The following is a 20,685-nucleotide window of genomic DNA, read 5'->3' on the forward strand; positions in this document are numbered from 1 at the left end:
CGGGTTGAGTGACTGCTGGCGCATGCGGCTGCCGCTGCTCACCCGCAGATAAAACGATTTTGTGACTGTAAAGTGACCTTGAGCGTTTTGAAAGGCACTTATAAATGAAATGTATTATTATTATTATCATCATTATAATAAAAGGTCATTCGAATTTGCCCCAAAAAGCCGAGGTCAAAGAAAAGCGAAGGGAGGAAATCAGAGCCAAGAGAGCAAATTCAAATTGTTCGAAAGAAAGAATGCTGTGAAAGACAACTACATACTCCCCCATCCCCCACCCCCTTTATAACATTCAGCAAGTCACCAACGTGCCATTGTCAAGATTTACAACTGGCTTACAAATTTCATCATTTCATGCTGTTACCAACCTAAGAATGATGATAGTAGGCCACCTAGCGGTCGGGATTAAAAACGCAACTGTGCATAATTATTACGAGAAGCCTTTATTGTACTTTTTTGGAATCCAGTGACACGGACGTGTGGACAGGGGGGTAGTGGGGGTGCCGGAAATGGTCCCATCCCTCCCTCCCTCCCTGTTTACATACCTGAGAGGGAGGGTCTGCGGGTGGGTCGTACCATGACCCTCCGCTTGTCGTCTTAAATTACACAAAGATAAGAACAAAAAGACACATCGGGGGTGCGTTTCCACCGACGCGCAACACGCATTCAAAATGGGATTTTTGTGACTCTTGGATAACTTCTCAATACGATGATAAACTAACAATTAAAAAAATGGCTGCCTAAGTGGCCCACAATCAGTCTAGGCCTCAAAAAACATAACAAAACAAACAAATAAAACACACTACTGATCATAACAAAGTGATGTTTAAATATAGATGTAAGTAAGGTCTTTTTTTGCTTTTTTGAATCAATGATACACTTTAATGAGAATACAACAAGTTTCGCTTCTTAAAATAATATCATAAAAAAAACAACCTGACTAGGTGAAACTAGAATTCTGCCTCCCTGGGGTACCTAAAGAAAAAGATCGAAGTCGCAGCCCATAATAGTTCAGCGGACCGCGTTGGTCCTCTTCGGAGTGTTTCAGAATCAATCCTCTTCGCTGCCGCTGGCCGAATGCTCCTGAAAGCATCACAAATGGGGATTTGACTGAACGGGTCAATATCTATTTGCTATCGATTTTGCTATCTAATAGCTAGCTACCTAGCTGGCTATCCATTTGCTATCTGGCTAGCTATGTAGCTGGCTATCTATTAGCTATATGGCTATCTAGCTAGTTAGCTAACTGTCTAGCTGGCTATCTATTAACTAAATAGCTAGCTTTCTATCTATTTCAGTTACTTCTGGGTTGAGCGAACGCTGGCGCATGTGGCTGCCGCTGCTCACCCGCAGAAAAACTGATCCTGTGACTGTAAAAAAGAGTTTCGAAAGGCTGGCTACCTAGTTAGCTATGTAGCTGGCTACCTAGCTAGCTATCTATTTGTTATCTACCTAGCTAGCTATCTATTTGCTATCTAACTAGCTAGCCTGCTACCTAGCTAGCTATCTATTTGCTATCTAACTAGCTAGCCTGCTACCTATCTATCTATGTATTTGCTATATAACTAGCTAGCCTGCTACCTATCTAGCTAGCTATTTGCTATCTAACTAGCTAGCCTGCTACCTATCTATCTATGTATTTGCTATCTATTTGCTATATAACTAGCTAGCTAGCTAGCTATCTATTAGCTATCAAGCTAACTTTCTATCTATTTGAGTTCTTCTGGGTTGAGTGAATGCTGGCGCATGTGGCTGCCGCTGCTCACCCGCAGAAAAACTGATCCTGTGACTGTAAAGTGACCTTGAGAGTTTCGAAAAGCTGGCTACCTAGTTAGCTATGTAGCTGGCTACCTAGCTAGCTATCTTATCTAACTAGCTAGCTGGCTACCTAGCTAGCGATCTATTTGCTATCTAACTAGCTAGCCTGCTACCTAGCTAGCTATCTATTTGCTATCTAACTAGCTAGCCTGCTACCTATCTATCTATGTATTTGCTATCTATTTGCTATATAACTAGCTAGCTAGCTAGCTAGCTATTAGCTATCAAGCTAACTTTCTATCTATTTGAGTTCTTCTGGGTTGAGTGAATGCTGGTGCATGTGGCTGCCGCTGCTCACTGTAAAGTGACCTTGAGAGTTTCGAAAGGCGTTTAGAAATGAAATGGATTATTATTATTATAATAAAAACAAATTTGGGACGAAAACGGAGACGTTCGAAAAGCGAAATTTGACTGTAAACGTAAAGATCAAACCACAGCTGAGAGGTCGACATTTTGTTGTGGTCGCATTTGGGGCTCACCTCTTCCTGTTCGTCTTCACTGTCGTCGTCGCTCACCACAGGTTTAGCTCGCACGCCGCGGCCCCTCCGCCGCTGTCCTTTCCCGCCGCGGTCGCCTTTTTCTTTCCGGTTCAGTTTAATCTTGACCTTCACAGAACGGGCTGGGAGGAAGGAGACAGAACAAAGCCTGTCGTGACCTCCTGACATTTGGAAACAAAAAATACTTACATTCAGATTCGGAACCTTCGTCAAGGTCTTCCTCCTCTTCTTCGCTCTCCTCTCCTTCGCTGTCTTCCTCTTTTTCAATCTTTTGTCTCACGCTGGTGAAGACCGATTGAAGCACAATGGAGTCTTCGAAGATCTGACGGTTTGAAGAAAGTGGAAAAAGTAAGTGCGGACCCGCAAATATCATCAAAATAATATATACATAAAATATTTATTTATATACAGTGATACCTTGGCTTAAAAACTTAATTGGTTCCCAGAAAGTGTAAGGCAAAAAGTGTGTATCCCAAAAATTAATTTCCCATAGGAAACCATTAAAATGAGAATAATCCATTCCCAGGTCCCCATAAAACATAATTTTCAACTTAATATAAAAATATACACAAAGTGCCTTGAGTTCCAACTTTATTTGTGTTTCTAGTGCGTGGAGAAATTGACATTTCACAGCAGCAAAGTGATGATAGGAAAGGAAGAAGTAGAAAAACAAAACCAGGAGCTGCTGTAAAGGCAGCCACTCTCGCGCCGCCATCTTGAAGTCACGTACATGTGAAAGGGAGCATCAAGTTGAAACCCACCAGAGATCCCTCGAGGTTAAACGTCTGGGCGTTCTGACAGAGCAGCATCACGTCCTTCTCAAGGTCATTCAAGCTTCGGTACTTGTGGCCTCGGATCCTCTCCTGGTTGACGGAACGGCGCCAGTCAGATGAGGATCGGCAGGAAGAAGAAAAACCAAACCAAACCAAAGATATCAGAGCACATGCCTTGATCTTCCTGAAATCGACCGGTTTGCGGATGAGTTCGTAGTACTCTGGAAGCTCTTTGCGAGAAGGCAGCTGGATGAAGACCTCGCTCAGTTGGCGTCCATTACTACTGAGAGGACAGGAACATGGAGAACAATTAGTTATGGCAACAACTGGATAAAATTTCCACAAAAAAAATAAAAATATATATATATACAGTCCATTTATAAGCGTCTTTCAAAACTCTCAAGGTCACTTTACAGTCACAGGAGAAGTTTTTCTGTGGGTGAGCAGGGGCAGCCACATGCGCCAACCCGGAATAACTCAGATAGAAAGTTAGCTAGTTAGGTAATATATATCTAATAGAAGGCTAGATAGTTTATAGATAGCAAATAGCTATCTAGCTAAGTTGCCAGCCAGCTAACTAATGCATAGCAAATATATAGCTAGCTAGGTTACCAAGTACATAGCTGATTGATAGCAAATAGCTAGCTAGATAGTTTATAGATAGCAAATCGATAGCTAGCTCGGTTGCCAGCCAGCTAGATAGTTTATAGATAGTAAATACATAGTAAATAGATAGCTAGCTATGTTGCCAACTAGATAAACTAGATAAATAGTTTATAGATAGCTAGCTAGCTAGCTTATATAGCAAATAGAGAGCAAATAGAAAGCTAGCTAAGTTGCCAGCTGGCTAATCAAGCTCACCCGTCTTTGTATTTGATGACGGCGTCAACAATCTTCTTCATCTTCTTGGTGAGCGACGGCGGGTTGGGAGTGAGTTTCTCGGCGGGCGGCCGACCGCGTTTCTTGGCTTTCTTCACCTCGTCGTCCTTGTCGCGTCCACGGCCGCCGCTGGAGCTCGGCGTGGTGGGCCCGCCGTCATGGTCGCGGTCTCTCTTACGCTTTCTGGTGGTCTTTTTATGGCGCACTTCCTCCTCGATGTCTTCCAGATTACCTTCTTCGATGGCCTGTCGAGAAGACAAAAATAAATAGTGAGGTGAGCGGTGAGTAAAGTGACTCTTTTTCCCATTGTTGTCTAGTCAGCCAGATAGCTAGCTAGGTAGCCAGATAGCTCGATAGTTCAAGTGAGCAACATGGTGTCAACAGACCGGGAAGGACCCATTGTCTATAACGTACACATCCACAAATGGAGTACAAGTAGTTGGAAAATTAGGAAAAAGAGAATAAACACGATTTTACGCTGTAATAATAATAACAATCATAATAATAATAATACATTTCATTTCTAAGCGCCTTTCAAAACTCTCATGGTCACTTTACAGTCACAGGATCAGTTTTTCTGCAGTTGAGCAGCGCCAGCGTTCACTCAACCCGGAAGTAACTCAAATAGATAGAAAGCTACCTACCTAGCTAAGAGTTAGCTAATAATCACTCAACCCGGAAGTAACTCAAATAGCTAGCTAGCTAGCTAGCTAAGAGTGAGCAAATAATCACTCAACCCGTAAGTAACTCAAATAGCTAACTGTAAAGTGACCTTTGATAAATGAAATGTATTATTATGATTATGATTAGTAGTAGTTTCAGTATTATTATGAAATCTTATAGTTCGCTGGTTGTTCGGAAGACACGGGACGGACCTTCAGCCACTGTTTCTCGGTGAGCGAGTCGCTGTAGTCCACCTCCTTGCGCTGGCGGGAACCTCGGCCAAACATTTTCTCCTCTTCTTCTTCGCAGGTGAGCCTTTCCACCTCGGCGTCGTCCTTCAAAATCCAGCCGGGGAGATCGTCCTCCTCCATCAGACGAGGTTTTCTCTTAGGGTTGCGGGCGTCCTCGCGGCGTCTGTCGAGATCCATGCGCTGGATGCGACAAGAAACGAGACGGGGGGTGAGTGGACTCGGACGATTCAAGACGCGCCCATTGAAAGGAAGGTGACATTAACCATGAACTGGTCAAATTCTTCTTCACTTCTGGCAATCATCTGGTTGACCGTCTCATCGTCGGGCACTTCGTCTTCCTCCTGCGGGGAGATTTGGTGGTGAGATTAGCAAAGTAGCAGCAAAAATTCCTTAAAGGACAACCGACACCATTTTTTTGTTTCCTAACTGACATCAGAAAAACGTTTGATAGCATCTAAAATACCCAAAACACGAAGGCTGATATTTTTAGTCAAATGCAAAACACCAATAAAAATGAGTTAAAGTGTCCCAAAACTGCCACCAAATGAGCTCGAAACTGGGGAGATTCAGAAAGTCCCGCCCCCTTGTTCGTGACGTCACGCCAGGATACTCCTTCACAAACTGACTTGCTCCAGAATCAAAACAATGGCTTCAGAGAGTTCAGATTGGGAGAAGATGCTTTCTTGTTACTCATCGAGTTATGAATATAATTCAAATTGTTCTGAACAGGAAAGCATAAATGTTTGCAATCGATCAAAGAAGTCCTTCCAGTTAAATTCGAGCCGTCTGGACTCCAATGTAGTGCCCACAAAACACAAAACAAGATGGTGCAAATGGGCTGATTTGTCCGCTGGGAATTTGTGTCAACTTACACCTTCTTTATGCGCGTTACCGCAATTGGCTGCGACACAACAATTCACAATCGTGTTATTTATGTCGTGATAAACGCTGTGTTTTCATACGAAAAAAAGTACCCAAAATGCATTGTGTGTCACTTTGTCGATCAGGGGCGTTCCCTCTGTGACGTCACTTAGGGCATTGTCATCAACTCGAAAACAAGACTTCCTGAATATTCAGCGCGAGTCTTAAAAGGTAAAATATAGCTAGCTATATGCGGTGGAATCTTTGTCAAATGCGCTGGAGTTGGTGGTTGCAGACAGTAGTTGCAAAATCAAGGCTTTTGGGTGCGCCTTCTTCACCAGAAAATATGGTACAGGGAACCCCCCCACCGAGTGCGACAGCCTCCACGAGCCCTGACCTCGTCCTGTTCCTCGTGCTCCAGAATGGCCTGTAGGAAGGCCCGCCGCTCGCAGCCCGAAGACTTCTGGTCAAACATGCCCGCCTGGATGACCTTCTGGTCCACGTTCAGTTTGTACTTGGCCGCCGCCAGAATCTTCTCCTCCACGCTGTTGACGGTGCACAGACGAAGGACGCGCACCTCGTTCTGCTGACCGATGCGATGAGCTCTGTCCTGAGCTTGCAAATCCTGTCAAGATAAATGGAAAATGTGTGGGGGGGTGCCGATAAAGCGCTGGTCAGACCTCTGGCAATTTTTTTTTTTACCTTCCAGGAGGAGGCAACATTTGCCTTTTGTCCATGTTAGCGCTTTGTTCTAATAATAATTATAATAATACATTTCATTTCTAAGCGCCTTTCAAAACTCTCAAGGTCTCTTTACAGTCACAGGCTCAGTTTTTTATATTCGCTAGGTATTAGCTATCTATTCGCTAGCTATTAGCTATTTATTCGCTAGCTATTTTGCTATCTATTACAGCTTAAGCTGTTGTTAAAGCGCTATACAAATCAATATGTATGTATTTTATACAGCTGCCCCCATTTCAAGCTCATATAACTCCAGACTCATATAACTTTGGGATTAACAATTTTTTTTCTGATGAAAGAAGACAGTCTAAGGTGTCTAACGTTGTACTGTATGTTTATGTCGTCCTAAAACTCAATATTCTGTGGCTCCTGCAATTGGAGTGAAAATGACAATAACCCTGGCACTGGAGTGGACACGTTTTTTTGCACCTCGTCTGCCAGTGAATGAGTTAAGGGACACGACGTCCTATTTCAGTGACATAAAACCCGATGGTACGTTACCTGATGGGGGTTCCAATCACTGTCAAAGATCACAACCGTGTCGGCAGACTGCAGGTTGAGACCCAAGCCGCCCGCTCGGGTGCTGAGCAGAAACACAAAGTAGTCGGAAGCGGGGTCATTGAACGTTTTCAACAGCATGCCACGATCCTCCGCTTTTGTGGTACCTGCGAGGACATCAAATCATTTTGATGGACCATAGATGACTCCTTTTATTCAATATAATATCCTCAGTTTCAAGATGGAGCAACGCAGTGGGAAAAAAATGGCTATCTCGCTAGCTCTCTATTAGCTATATGGCTGTCTGGTTGGCTAACTATCTAGCAAGCTGTCTACTTGCTATATATTGACTAGCTGGCTATCTCGCTAGCTATCTATTGGCTGTATGGCTATCTAGTTGGCTAGCTATCTATTAGCTATCTCGCTAGCTCTCTATTAGCTATATGGCTCTCTAGCTATCCATCTACTTGCTATCTATTTGCTATCTGGCTGGCTATCTCGCTAGCTATCTATTGGCTATATGGCTATCTATTAGCTATCTTGCTAGCTCTCTATTAGCTATATGGCTATCTATCTATTAGCTATCTCGCTAGCTCTCTATTAGCTATATGGCTATCTAGATGGCTAACTATCTAGCTAACTATCTACTTAATATCTATTTATGTCTTTGAGAGTTTTGAAAGGCGCTTATAATTACAATGCATTATTATTAATAGCTGTTTATTAGCTAGTTGAATGTGCTAAGTAGTATGATGTAAAGCTAGCTAGCTATCTAGCTAGCGAGCCATCTATTAGCTATGTCCTTGAGAGTTTCGAACGGCACTTATAAATACATGTACAATGTTTTATTATTTCTATTTTCTATTGGGTTGCTAGCTCGCTTTCTATCTATTTGAGTTACTTCCGGGTTGAGTGAACGCTGGCGCGTGTGGCTGCCGCTGCTCACCCACACAAAAACTGATCCTGTGACTGTAAAGTGACCTTGAGAGTTTTGAAAGGCGCTTATAAATGAAATGTATCATTATTATTATTGACATGTGCTAAACGGAGACCTTGGTTGGAAGCCATGTTCAATACGTTGCGACCTACCATCTAGACGCAGGTACTTGAAGTTGCGGTAAGCAAAGTAGTCTTCCATGATGGTCATCAGTGAGGTCATTTGACAGAAGAGCAGCACTTTGTGGTTGGTGGCCCTCAACTTGGGCAGGATGCGATCCAGCAGCTCAAATTTGCCAGACGAGCGGTACAATTCAGCACTGCGCGGACAGAAGGAGAAATATGATAATTAAGAATGAAAATGTTATTTTGAAAGGCACGCAGGAAGGTAGAATTTGTGCTTGACATACCCGCTGACGATTCCGCCGGAATAGCCCAGGTGCTCAGAAAAAGACTCCTGTAAAAAACACATCATTTCATGTCATTTTAGTTGAGATTCTTGGAATTCAATTTGAACGCCGCAAAATGGCACCTCAATGTGTTGGAACATGTAGGGGTGATTGCAAATTTTCCTCAGCTGCATAATGGTGTTCATCAGAGTCTTTGTGCCGCCTTTACCCTGGAAGGAAAAACAACAATTGACTCTCCTCCGTGCCTCCATTCAATTTTTTTTTCTCAAAAAGAACGTTCCCGCCATTTTATTACAAAGGGCATTCTTTTATTGACCTTCTTATCTTTCTCGGATCCGTCCGTGAGCAGGACGCCCTTGGCCTGCATGTGTCTGTAAAGCACTCTCTGAAGGGCTGACATGTCACATTTGATCACATACTCCACCTAGCAACAAAGATGAGAATGACAAATCTAGTTAGTCTTTATATATATTTATATTATATATACAGGTAACATCCGACTTACGACCGTGTTCCTTTCCGACCAAACGGTCGTAAGTCGAAATCCATTAAAAATGTTGAATAGAGACTCAGAGGCTCAATGACTTGCAAACTCCCCCCCTCTGGTGCAATCACTCGGTCGATTGCTGTGCGAGAGTGAGATGCTGGCTAGCTGGCCAAAATTGTTGTACGCGTTGCCGGCCTGCTAGCGCGTTGCAGTGCTAGGCGTAGAATTAAATTTTTTTTTAAATAGGGTCTGGAGGTCGTAAGTATGGGTGGTCGTAAGTCAAGCTGGTCGTAAGTCGTATATAGATAGAGATAGAGATATATAGAGATATATAGCGAGATATAGAGAGAGAGATATATCTGGCACTGTGCCGATCACCTGTTCTAAATGTAGAGATGATACTTAGCAATCTGTTTTTTCGTGAACGTTGGGTATTTACTATTTTGACTTCTATTGGAAACCAACATTTTCATGAATAAACCCTAACCCAGAATTGGGATGGTGTAAACGGCAAAACCGGAGTAGTCGGCAGGTATGGGCAAACCTTTTCTGGCAGTTGGGCCTCCACTTCCTTTTTGAGCCGGCGTAGTAAGAAGGGCCGCAGCACCTTGTGGAGACGCCGAATAATCAGAATGGTCTCTTCTTCATTGAGGTCAACCTTGGGGAGGAACATAAGGAGATTTATTTTTAAAACAAATCCATTTGAGTACGGTCGACATTGAAGTGTCAACAAACACGGTTGGATCCACACGTCAAATTCATTCAAAGCGCTTCTCCGTGCATGCGTGCGTGCTCACCTTCTCTCCAGTCATCGCGAAGGGGGCGTTGAACCATTGTTCAAAAGTGCTGCAGCTTTTGAAAATGGTGGGCAGGAGGAAGTTAAGCAGGGCCCAGAGCTCAGGGAGCTTGTTCTGCAGAGGAGTGCCCGTGAGCAGCAAGCGCCGCGGGGCCAGGTAGTGCGTGTTCAACACCTGGGTCAGCTTACAGTGGTGGTTCTTCATGCGATGGCCCTCGTCCACAATCATATACTTCCAACGGAGCTTTGATTGGACAAATGACATTCGTCGGGCTGATATTCAAAGCTGGCGGGCGACGGACGACAACACGACGAAGGCATACCTTTGCTAGCACCTGCTTATCTTTGATGATGTATTCGTAGGTGGTGAGCAGCACGTTGAATTTGCCGCTGCGTAGGATGGGAACGAATGCGCGGCGAGCGATTGGGGAGCCCTGAAAAAAAAAAAAAAAAACATAAGGAATAAACCCCAATTTTTGCCATCCCTGATAAACTGATGATTTTCACACCGAGTCAGATGACGTTTGAAAAACTGACCTTGTAGGAAACTTTGACAACAGACGGCGCCCACTTATCAAACTCATACACCCAGTTTGACAGCGTTCTATGAAACACGATACAAGGTTGGATTAGGAACCATGGTGACTTGAAAGTGAACAGTGCGTGTTGCCTTCTTTCTTCCTGTTACTGTTTGTTTGGGTCCGATATGGCTCTTTCAACATTTAGCGTTGCCGACCCCCGCACTAGAATTCTGAAATTGGGGGCAGCGGAACTAAACTTTCTTTGCGCTAAGCCATTTATAATAAAGGGTTTCTTATCTTAACCCATTTCAAATAGCCTTTCCTGGCAAATGTATGTGATTATTACAATTAGCTGTTCCATAATTGGGTCCTTCATGTCTTTGTGAGTAAACTTTAAAAACAATTCATGGTTAGGGTTCCTGTTACATCGTAAGTTATGACAGTCAAGCTGTGAGAGAACCTCTTTTCGTCAACGGATGCTACAGCTGCATGTTTGCTTTCAACATTTAGCTTGTAGTAGACATTCCATGGTGACGTCCCTGATCCACTGCTGAAAAGGACGCTTTGATCCTCTCCTCTTTCATCTAGAACTGCTTCATGTCGCAAAGAGGGTACAGCAAGTGCTGAAGAAGGAATGCCTCTCTGTCTTTGTGCTGTTATATTATTTGTTATTTAGTTTTTTGGTTTTGTTTCCACCAACTATTCTTCTGTGTAAACACATGTCGTTACGGTGATCAATAAAGGGCAATTTCTCGACTCACGAGAGTGGCACGATGATGAGGAAAGGCCCGTTGATGCGCTTGTATTCCATGAGGTAGGTAATCAGAGCAATGGTCTGGATGGTTTTTCCCAAACCCATCTCGTCGGCCAGGATGCCATTTAAGTTGTTGTTGTAAAGTGACACCAGCCACTCCAGCCCTTTGATCTAAATGGAACGGGTACAAAATAATAATAATAATAAATTAGGCGTACTCTGTCAGTGAAAGAAATCCTTCTTTGTTTTTTTCCCCCACCATTTTTGACTATGTACCTGGTATTGCTTAAGCTGACCGTTGATCAGCAGCGACGACTGCCTGTCCACTTTCTCGGTGACCGCATGAGCCACAGCGTAGTAGGACTGCAGGCCTCGGTTGAACGCCGCGCTTCCGTACTCATCATCCACATCCTGCTTGGCATGCCTGAGGAAAAAAAAAAACAACGTGAGTCGCATGGTAGAAACACCCTCATAAAAATAAATAAATAAATAACGAACTTTTCGGTTTACAAACGTTAAATTTATGAGCATTTTACCTTGGCATACAAACTATTTTTCGGGATACACACGGAGCGCCACAATGAGTGATGTGTCGTTTGCGAACGAGCGCGTTCTCCTAACAAGAAAATGGCAGCCGACTTGTATTTATCCTCTAATCCCCGCCCGTCCCCAGTCTTGAGTTAAAGCCACGTGATTGGTCAAGAACGCAGCAGTGAGGGGGGTGTTTAAACATTAAAGACACGGGCAGACGACAGAGAGAAAGTGAGAAATGGATAGAAAACAGTGAAATTTGGACTCGTTTCAACTTTGATACTTCAAAGGCAGAGTGTAGACTGCAAGGTTAAAATATCCCATCAATCAGGCTCCACAAATAAACCGCACAAGCCATCTGTACACTTGATGCAAAAAGCTATCAACCCAGCTAAACGGAACACAATTGATGAGGAACTAGGTAAAATGATCGCAGAGAAAGCACCTACAAGGGAGCTTTTCTCAAGATGGTGAAAGAAGAAGGCTACGTTCCTCATCAAGCATTTAATGCTGAGGAAACCGGCCGGCCACTCCATTCCATCAAGCCATCTACGACCATCACAAAGGTCAATCAAACGACTTTATGATACAGTAGTTTATTTCTTTAATTATAATACCGTAGCACATTTATTGTTCATAAAATAAGGTATATTTCGTGTAGTTTTAAGGCTTAGAAAATTATAAAGTAGAAAATTATATGTTTTAGGGGGACCTGGGAACGGATTATTCTCATTTTAATGGTTTCCTATGGGAAATTAATTTTTGGGATACACACTTTTCTCCTTACACACTCTGTCTGGGAACCAATTAAGTCCGTAAGCCAAGGTATCACTGTAATGTCTCAAGTTTGGGACGGGGACGACAGTGGCTGACAGACATTTGATTGGCGTCTTACTCGATGATGTGTCGAACATCCACTTCAGACACGTCTTCGCTGTCCGGATCTGGGATCTTCTTCTTCTCCTCGTTCTGAGCTGCGGACGCATGAGGTTTCTCATCGTCGTCCTTCAAGGAAAAGTGTTGGAGAAGGTCAAGGAGAGCGACGTGGCACCTTTTTCCCTCTAATTTGGATGGCCTACCTCTTCTTCCTCCTCCTCATCAGAGCCGCTGTCTTCGCTGTCTGAACGTGGTGCAACTTCATACCTACAAAATTAATTTTTAATTAGGCTTATCTTGCTTAACTTATTCACTGCCAGACGATGTGCAAAAATGTGCTCATTCCAGTGCCAGGGTTATTGTCATTTTCACTCAAATACCAGAACCCATAGAATATTGAGATTTAGGACTGCATAAATATTCAATGCAGCGTAAGAAACCTTAGACACTCTTCTTAAATGAGCAAAAAAAGTTAATTCCTAAATTATAGGGGTCTAGAGTTATCTGAGCTTGAAATGGGGGCGCCTGTACAAAATACAATACACAATGATTTCCATTGCGCTTTAACAACAGCTGAAGCTGTAACAAAGCGGTAACATAGAAAAAAGGGAAATGCTGTCCCCTCGTGGAAGGAAAAAAAAAAAAACATTGCCAGAGGTCAGACCAGCGCTTTATCGGCACCCAAGAAAAACCAAAACCCGAACAAATTCGGGAATGACGCTCCACATCATGATTTTCAATTCCTGAATATATTCGGGAATGGCAGTGAATGAGTGAAAGAGTCTGCATTCTGACATAATCCAACTATGCAGAATACAATACAATACGTCAATTTATGGGAGAAAAGAGCCTGCAGGCAGGCAGGCATTGCACTCACCCAGGGTTCATTTCGAGCCAGGTTTCCAGCTGACCCGCCTTGGGCGCATCAACACCAGTCAGGATTTTCCCGCTGTCCACATGGATGACCTTCACTGGGAGGTCACTCATTTGACTGGTCTCATCCAATGGCTGGAATGGGAAAGAAGCACAAATTGTACAAATGAAATCTGCCCCCTTGTGGAAAGGAAAAAAAAAAACATCGCCAACGATCTGACCAACGTTTTATCGGCACCCAAGCAAGAAAAAACAAATCATGATCAAATTCGGGAATGGCGTTCTATGTCATTTTCAATTCCCGAATAAATCATGAATGGCAGCAAATGAGTTAATGAATAACTATTTTTCACATTTGAAGTCAAAAATAATGACTGTCATATTGTGGTTTACATACGACAATTTGAAAGTTTTGGTTCGAACTTTGGCAAGCATTATGGAAGTTCAATTTGCTTTCGCGGACCGAATAAAATGATTTGGCGGGCCAGATTTGGCCCCCGGGCCTCAACTTGGACACCAGTGCCTTTAACTTTGACTTATTGCTATTTTGAGGACATATTTCACCTCTCCATCGGGTCCAAGAGCAGTCGTGCCACCCTCGGCGGGCTCTGGCTTCTGAAACCGTTCCCCCCCCCAAAAAAAGGGGATGACACAATGATTAACAGTTCAAACAAAAATCTAGTGTCTTGCATGACGCCAAATATTCAATCACCTTCTTTTTCTTCTTCTTTTTCTTTTCTTTGAGAGCTTGTGCGGCTTTGTGAGCTCGCACCAGCTCCGTGAGGTTGGCCACATATTCATCCGTCTGCTGCAAGAGGTAGGCCAGACGTTTATCTTTCTTCTGGTCAATAAGTTTACGATATCCCTCCTCATCTTCGGCCTGATGAGAGAAAAACACGCGTCGAGGGTGAATTTCACTTACCGGAAATGAGTCTTTATTGACGTGTAAAAGATTTTGGACAGACATCTCACCATCAACCTCCGCATTCTCTCCTTTTCAATGCGCTCATTCTCTTTCTTCTGCTCGCGCTCTGTGTTTGCGTGATAGGTGGCGATGGCTTTGGTGGCCTTTTGCATCTTTGCTGTGATGGACCGATGGTACTCCTTAAAGTCCTTGGCGTGCTGCAGGATGCTGTTGAGGTATTCCTGTCAAGGGGAAATTTGGCTTGAAATGGAGGCAACGGTTTAGAAGAAGCCACGTGTAAACAATAGTGGCTAAAAAGCATGTACTTCCTGAGGCTGCTAAAAGAAACATGGCCTGCCACAGGTAGTTATGACTTTTCTAGACGGCTGTCATCGAATTGTTGCTGTCTTCTTCCATCACGGTTTGGTTCGTGGCCGACTTCAACGGACAGTTAGGACAGCGAAAATAAATATAATTGCCGCCGCTCGACCCACTCTCCAGAACTTGCACACTGCAAGAATCGGAACATGGCTGCGGAAACCCTGCTAGACCCTCCGCACCCTGCCCACCACCTTTTACAGCGACTCGCCTCAGGCAGGTGCTACTGATCCAAATCCAGCAGACATTTAAACAGCTTCTTCCCCCGTCGCCATTAACTCTCTAGACAGTAACCCAAATAGTACTGTATAGTGCCTCTTTGCCATTTTTTTGATGATGATACTAGTGCAGCATGTTCTATTCTGATAAACAATCATGGATGGATGTATGGAGTATCGCTGGCACTGTCACGGTCATGCCGGATTGCCTACTCACCAACAAGTCAACAAATATCGCTAATTTCAGAATCAGAATCATCTTTATTGGCCAGGTATGTCGAACACACAAGGAATTTGTCTCCGGTAGACACGCTGCACTAGTATCATCATAAAAAAAATTTGCAAAGAAGCACTATAGAGTACTATTTGAGTTACTGTTTGGACTACAGAGTTAATGGAACTGTGTAGTGCCTCTTTGCCGTTTATTTTATGATGATACTAGTGCAGCGTGTTCTACTACTTTGCAATAAAGATGATTCTGATTCTAAAGATGGTCATTAGCAGGAAACCAAAAATGCTATTTTCCTTAAACCACAATGCACACCTGGTGTTTCTGCCGACGTTTCCGTTCTTGTTCGATCTTCTGTTGTTTTTCAAGCTTCTCGGTGATGCGGGCCTCGCGTAAAGACTGCCGCTTGCTGCGCTTGTAGGCCTTGGCATTCAGAGCGGTTTCCAGAGCGGTGTCGCGACGCATGCACACCACCACCTCTTGGCGGAGCTGAAAGAGAAAACAGACCCAAAAAAAATTGGGAGGAGTAACAAAAAGTGCATTTAGCGCTGTGTAAGTGTGTAAGTATACCTGTCTCTGAAAGTTAAGCAGTCTCAAGGCTTTGAGCTCAATGGTTGCTTTGGTACGTAAGTCACCAGCAAGAGAACCCGGCAGGTTCTCCAGTTCCTGAATACGGTGAGCAATACGAGCTTGTAGCCTGCACAACAATGAGCAGAAACATTCGGAATATGCCAAAAAGGTCAAATCTTGCATTTCCGAAGGCGACCGTGATGTGACTGGTCACCTGTATTCCCTCTCCTGGAGGATTTCCACCGGGTCCAGCCCTCTGGGTTTTTGGATGGGGGTGATGCGATTCTGTTTCTGGTGAAGCATCATGGGAGGGGGCTGCGCGGGCTGACCCGGAGATTGCGTCTGAGGGGGCATGACGGGTGAGGCGGCGGGTGGCACGGAGGGCGGGGCGGGGGAGGGTCTGCCCGAGGGCTGAGGAGGAATCAATTTCTGAGGGGGGTTGGATGGAGCGGCGGCATTCACCATTGGGCCTAGAAGAGGGGCGTCAATAATGGAGGATCAGGTTAAAACATTCACGTGTGATCCCTGGAGATTGCTTACCTTCAGGCCATGACTTTGGAGGTCCATTGGCAGGCTGGCCTTGCAGGCCCGAGGGAACTCCTGCAGGCCCAGGGGGTGGCATATTGGGACCAACCATACCTGACAGGACACAAGTCACATTTGACTTTATCATTCTCAACAAGGATCTATTAGCTGCCTGGCTGGCTATCGATCTATCTAGCTGGCTAGCTATGTATTAGCTACATAGCTGGTTATCTCATAGCTATCTAGTGGCTGTCTAATAGCTTTATAATGGTTATCTATTGGCTGTCAGGCAAGCCATTTAGCTAGCAATCTAATAGCTATCTGTTAGCTAGCTTTTTATCTATGAGTTACTTCAGAAAAACCTATCCCGTGACTGGCGTTCACTCAACCCGGAAGTAACTCAAATATTAACTATATGGCTAGCTAGCTATTAGCTCTAGAGCTCTCTAGGTGGCTAGCTATCTAGCTAGCTAGCTGTTAGCTATTTATTAGCTAACTACTAGCTGACTAGCTAGCTTTCTGTGTATTTAATAATGACATTCAGTGTATTCGCTAACTAACTATCTAGCGAGCTATTAGCTATAGAGCTATCTAGGTGGCTAACTATCTGTTGGCTATCTATTAGCTATCTACTAGCTGGCTAGTTATCTTTCGATCTATTAACTTCCAGGTTGAGTGAACGCTGGCGTGTGTGGCATCTTTCCTGTGCTCACCGTGAGGTCTGTTGTAGTTAGCCTGAGCCGGTCCTGGTCCCGGTCCCGGCCCGCCTACAGCACCAGCCGAGGCGGCCATGTTGGGCATGGGCTGCTGCTGCATCCCCGGCATGGGCCTCTTCCCTTGCACGGCCATCTGCAGGTGGTCCGGTAAGGGCTGACTGCGCGTCAGCATCTTGTAGGCCATAATCTGAGCCCTGAGTTGGTGCAACTGGTTCTGGTTGAAAGGCGTGGGACCTGCAGTCGGCGCCGGTCCACTCACGGCGCCACCCGGACCCGGAGGACCGCCGCGGTTCGGTTGTCCCATTCCCTGATTGGGGTCCACCGTAGCCTCCATTGGGCCGGGCCCCGGACCGGATGGCCCGCCGGGCATCATGGAGCCAGACGGGGGACCGTTAGCCGGGACCGGGCTTGGTGCATGCTCCGAGCCACCCAATGGAGAGGGATAACCTAGAGAGTAACAATGCGCAGATTAGATTCACTGTCGGGGAGCCTTTTTCCTCAAACACATGCACGTTCCACCATGACGTCCCTGATCCACTAGTGAAAAGGATGCTTTGATCTCTCCTCTTACATCTAGAACTGCTTGTACCAAAGAGGGTACAGAACGTGCTTAAGAATGAATGACTCTCTGTGTCTTTGTGTTGTCACATTATTTGTTATTTTGACTTCAAGATGGGAATTGAACCCCCATCTCACATCACAGTGAGGGGTGATTATAAGTCATCGGAATTTGGAGACCCTGTGATGATGATATACCTTGAGAATGTTGGTCCATGGGGCTTGGAGGTGGCCCCATCCCACTATGCCCCGCTGGTCTCATGCCCATTCCCTTCATTTGACCATAGCGAGGATCGTCGGGCATGCCCTTCTCGTGCATGGCATCCATTGGCTGAATTCAAGGAACACACACTTATTACACAATGGACCCAAACCCATTCATCTAACCATAACTTGAAAATCCATAAACTTTAACCAGGGATGAATGCGAAATGAAAAAAAAGGATCAAATACTGGCTGAAGATTTATTAAAAGAAAACAAAGAAATATAAAATAACTTCAGTACTTTGTGCATCTGGTGCATGTTTTCCTGAGGATATCCTGAGGGTCCCTGTGGAGGGTGCGGGTGTCCCGATCCGGGAGGTCCTGGACTGGGTCCCATCATACTATGAGCGGAGCCGGGGGAAGGACCTGGACTGGGGCCCATCATACCACCTGGAGATAGCCCTGGGCCTGGGGAGGGACCGGGCCGAGGTGTCCCTCCCATTGGGGGGTCAGGAGTGGCCATCTCTCAGGGGAGAGTGGGAATGTGAGGCAGCGACAAGGACCCCTGGAAAGAATGCCAAAGTCAAAAAGGATCCCAAAAAGTCACAGTAAAATAAAATATTTCGGAATATAATACGTACAGGTCATACTCTAAAGCACTGGTGTCAAAGTCAAGGCCGGCGGGCCAAATCTGGTCCGCCACATCATTTTATTCGGCCCACGAAAGCAAATCCAACTTTTGAAATTCCATGATGCTGGCTAAAAATTTCAAATTGTCCCATGTAAACAACAATAACACTCATTATTCTTGACTTCAGATTTGAAAACTAGTCATTCATCAATTTGTTGTCCACTGTGTATGTAGGTACGCTACAGTGAGCTGTATTTCACCGCGATTGTTTCTGTCCAGTGAACCGAGCGCACTCTGTACTCGCAGTCGTATATCATTGCATTTTTGTGAAGTATGTAATCGTTTTCCGTGGGATATGATGACATATTACATGTTTCCCTCCATGCTGGTTCTTGAAATTTCCGAATACGACAACGAGAAACAGGGAAAAAAATTGATTGAAATTTACACTCTTTTTGCTAACACTACAGTTTATAAAGGTGAGTAAGTAGAAGTGGTAGAATATATATTTTTCTCCATAACTGCCAAGTTTCAAGCAAAAAGAAGCATTAGCATCTATATTTATAGAGCTCACAATTTTCTTTCCGAGTATTCAGTGACAGCCATTTTTTATTTCTGACCAAAATCTGCTTGCATTTGATCGTTGATATTTGCTAATTGGAATTTCAAAACTTTTCTTGTGTTTTCTGTTCTTGTTTAGAATTTCAAAAGCTTTCCAATGGTACCTTATTCGTTAAGATCTGCCAAAAATTAATAAAGTTATGATAGTTTAAACTGTAATAAAGAACTCTTAACTGTGTAAATACAGGCAGAAAATTCCCTCATATTTCCAACATTAAAAATTCCATTATTTCCTTATTTGTTATAGAACCAAAATCTATACATTATAGATATTTAAATTCACTTTAATAATAATAATATTAATAATATTAGTAATAATAATAATAATAATAATAATAATAATAATAATAATAATAATAATAATAATAATTTAATAATAATTTAATAATAATTATAATTATTAAGTATTAGAAAATGTGTGATGAATTATTATTGATTTTTTTGTCACATCCCTACTGTATGTAATATGTGCCGGGGATGAAACATTTTAATGGCTTCTCCAAATTCATAACGAGAGGAAATCGTAACTACAATGTGGCCAGCGGTAAAAAAATGACTTTGTCACACTTGCTCTAAAGTAATCTTACATCCACGCAACATAAAAAACTAATGTTATTCTTTGATTGGTATCATCCATAGTAGGTCAAACAAACTCTCGTTAAAACAAGTGTCAGTCCTGCTCCGGCGCAACTGAGCGACAGTAAAAGAAGTTACACTCGAAACAGATAAATACGTTGTTTTAACGATTTCGTGTTTCTGTGTCGATAATTAAACATTTATAAACGTTAGAGTAACTCAAAATAATGGTGATAATGTTTAGCAACGCTAACGTCAGTAGGGCCTAGCTTGTTTCATTGTCAACGTTACTTTGTGTCGGTTCACACAATTGTTCGTCTACAAAACTATTTCGACGATTAAACGTTCTAATAACACATCAATTAACGTCCCATTCAACCGTGATGTCCATCATTTCATCCCCGACATTAATTACGCGCGGTAAACACAAAACAAAACATTGATAAAAACAAACAAGTTATTCGTTTGACGGGAGCTAACAAGCTAGCAAGTTAGCCGAGTTAGCCTAGCCGGCCATGCTTTTTTTCCCAGGCCAGTTAGAGAGAAAAATTTGAGGTAGAAATGTTGTTTTAAAAGCAGCGGCGAGTCAAAAGTTGGCCGCATCTCTCCGCTTTCGTTGATTGATCCAAAGCGCCTCCCGTACCCTCGTCTGCGCTGCGCTCACAACACATTTCCAAATATACATGTTCATTCATTGCTCGCAGTCGCGCCACCGCCGGTTAAACTGCGGCGTTTTGCCTTCACTCAAACGGTAAACCCCTTTGCTACAAATCAAATCCATCCCGGAAAACTCTCGTCGTTTTACTACTTTTTTTTCGCTCAATCAAACCGCGTCGAATTGAACTTACACGAACGGTGAACGGCGGTGTTAAAAAAAAAATCTTGCCGGTCACAAAGTCTTTCGGTTTTTCTCACTGCCAGAAAACAAAGAGCGACCTACCCAAACGTTTTTTTTCCCTCACCCCCCTCCTCGCGGAGACAAATGGTACTGCCCGTACGGTTCAACAGCGCCCTCTTCCGGTGCCTCACACTCATGCAGCAAAGCTCGGACTGTAGTTTACATTTATCAAATTTAATAATAGTAATAATGTTTGTTCATTTTTGTATTTTTACTTTCATAACTTTGCTGCTGTGAAATGTAAATTTCTCCACTGCGAGACTAATAAAGGCAAATCCAATCAAATCGAATAGTAATAATAGTAGTATCATCATCAACTCGATAACAAGACTTCCTGAATATTCAGCGTGAGTCTTAAAACGTAAAATATATCTATATGTGGTGGAATCTTTGTAAAATACACTCAGTAGAAGTCATTTGAAGTCATTTTACAAATTATGGACGCAACTTGTCCGGAGGTGTCGGTTGTTCTAAGTGTTTTGTGGTTGTGTA

General features: G+C 43.6%; 1 protein-coding gene and 1 long non-coding RNA gene across 3 annotated transcripts; both read right to left on the bottom strand.

Moving 5' to 3' along the window:
- Nucleotides 1-427: 427 nt before the first annotated feature.
- On the bottom strand, nucleotides 428-20,241 carry smarca4a (SWI/SNF related BAF chromatin remodeling complex subunit ATPase 4a). Of its 2 annotated transcripts, none has more exons than XM_089019644.1 (34): nucleotides 20,144-20,241; nucleotides 17,769-18,032; nucleotides 17,462-17,594; nucleotides 16,703-17,152; nucleotides 16,005-16,103; nucleotides 15,679-15,934; nucleotides 15,465-15,591; nucleotides 15,210-15,383; nucleotides 14,138-14,311; nucleotides 13,878-14,045; nucleotides 13,730-13,780; nucleotides 13,170-13,300; nucleotides 12,496-12,559; nucleotides 12,312-12,421; nucleotides 11,162-11,309; nucleotides 10,893-11,056; nucleotides 10,148-10,214; nucleotides 9,934-10,044; nucleotides 9,612-9,854; nucleotides 9,359-9,472; nucleotides 8,644-8,751; nucleotides 8,450-8,536; nucleotides 8,328-8,374; nucleotides 8,071-8,237; nucleotides 6,985-7,148; nucleotides 6,140-6,367; nucleotides 5,145-5,222; nucleotides 4,843-5,061; nucleotides 3,950-4,212; nucleotides 3,263-3,368; nucleotides 3,077-3,178; nucleotides 2,505-2,637; nucleotides 2,298-2,437; nucleotides 428-1,083 (listed from the first exon to the last, which is right to left on the bottom strand). In XM_089019644.1, the coding sequence occupies exons 2-34, from the start codon at nucleotides 17,988-17,990 to the stop codon at nucleotides 1,051-1,053; spliced, it is 4,881 nt and encodes a 1,626-aa protein (XP_088875770.1). In that variant the 5' UTR covers nucleotides 17,991-18,032; nucleotides 20,144-20,241; the 3' UTR covers nucleotides 428-1,050. The 2 variants fall into 2 exon arrangements, with proteins under 2 accessions (XP_088875770.1, XP_088875769.1); XM_089019643.1 differs by having other exon boundaries at nucleotides 3,263-3,371.
- Nucleotides 1,386-2,287, bottom strand: LOC148885139 (uncharacterized). Its single transcript, XR_016118161.1, has 3 exons — nucleotides 2,128-2,287; nucleotides 1,625-1,801; nucleotides 1,386-1,538 (listed from the first exon to the last, which is right to left on the bottom strand). It is a non-coding gene; the product is annotated as an uncharacterized LOC148885139 (long non-coding RNA).
- Nucleotides 20,242-20,685: the final 444 nt, after the last annotated feature.

The sequence above is a fragment of the Hippocampus bargibanti genome, linkage group LG17 (assembly GCF_051943395.1).
Source record: "Hippocampus bargibanti isolate YZ-2025 linkage group LG17, ASM5194339v1, whole genome shotgun sequence".
NCBI lineage: Eukaryota > Metazoa > Chordata > Actinopteri > Syngnathiformes > Syngnathidae > Hippocampus > Hippocampus bargibanti.

What these genes read in the sequence shown, in the direction of transcription:
- smarca4a (XM_089019643.1), bottom strand. Translation starts at nt 17,990, where the DNA reads ATGGCCACTCCTGACCCCCCAATGGGAGGGACACCTCGGCCCGGTCCC. An exon ending in TGCTTAACTTTCAGAGACAG is followed by an intron (nt 15,384 to 15,464) that starts GTATACTTACAC and finishes TTTCTCTTTCAG; the next exon opens with CTCCGCCAAGAGGTGGTGGT. An exon ending in TTAACCTCGAGGGATCTCTG is followed by an intron (nt 2,638 to 3,076) that starts GTGGGTTTCAAC and finishes TCAAACCGTCAG; the next exon opens with ATCTTCGAAGACTCCATTGT.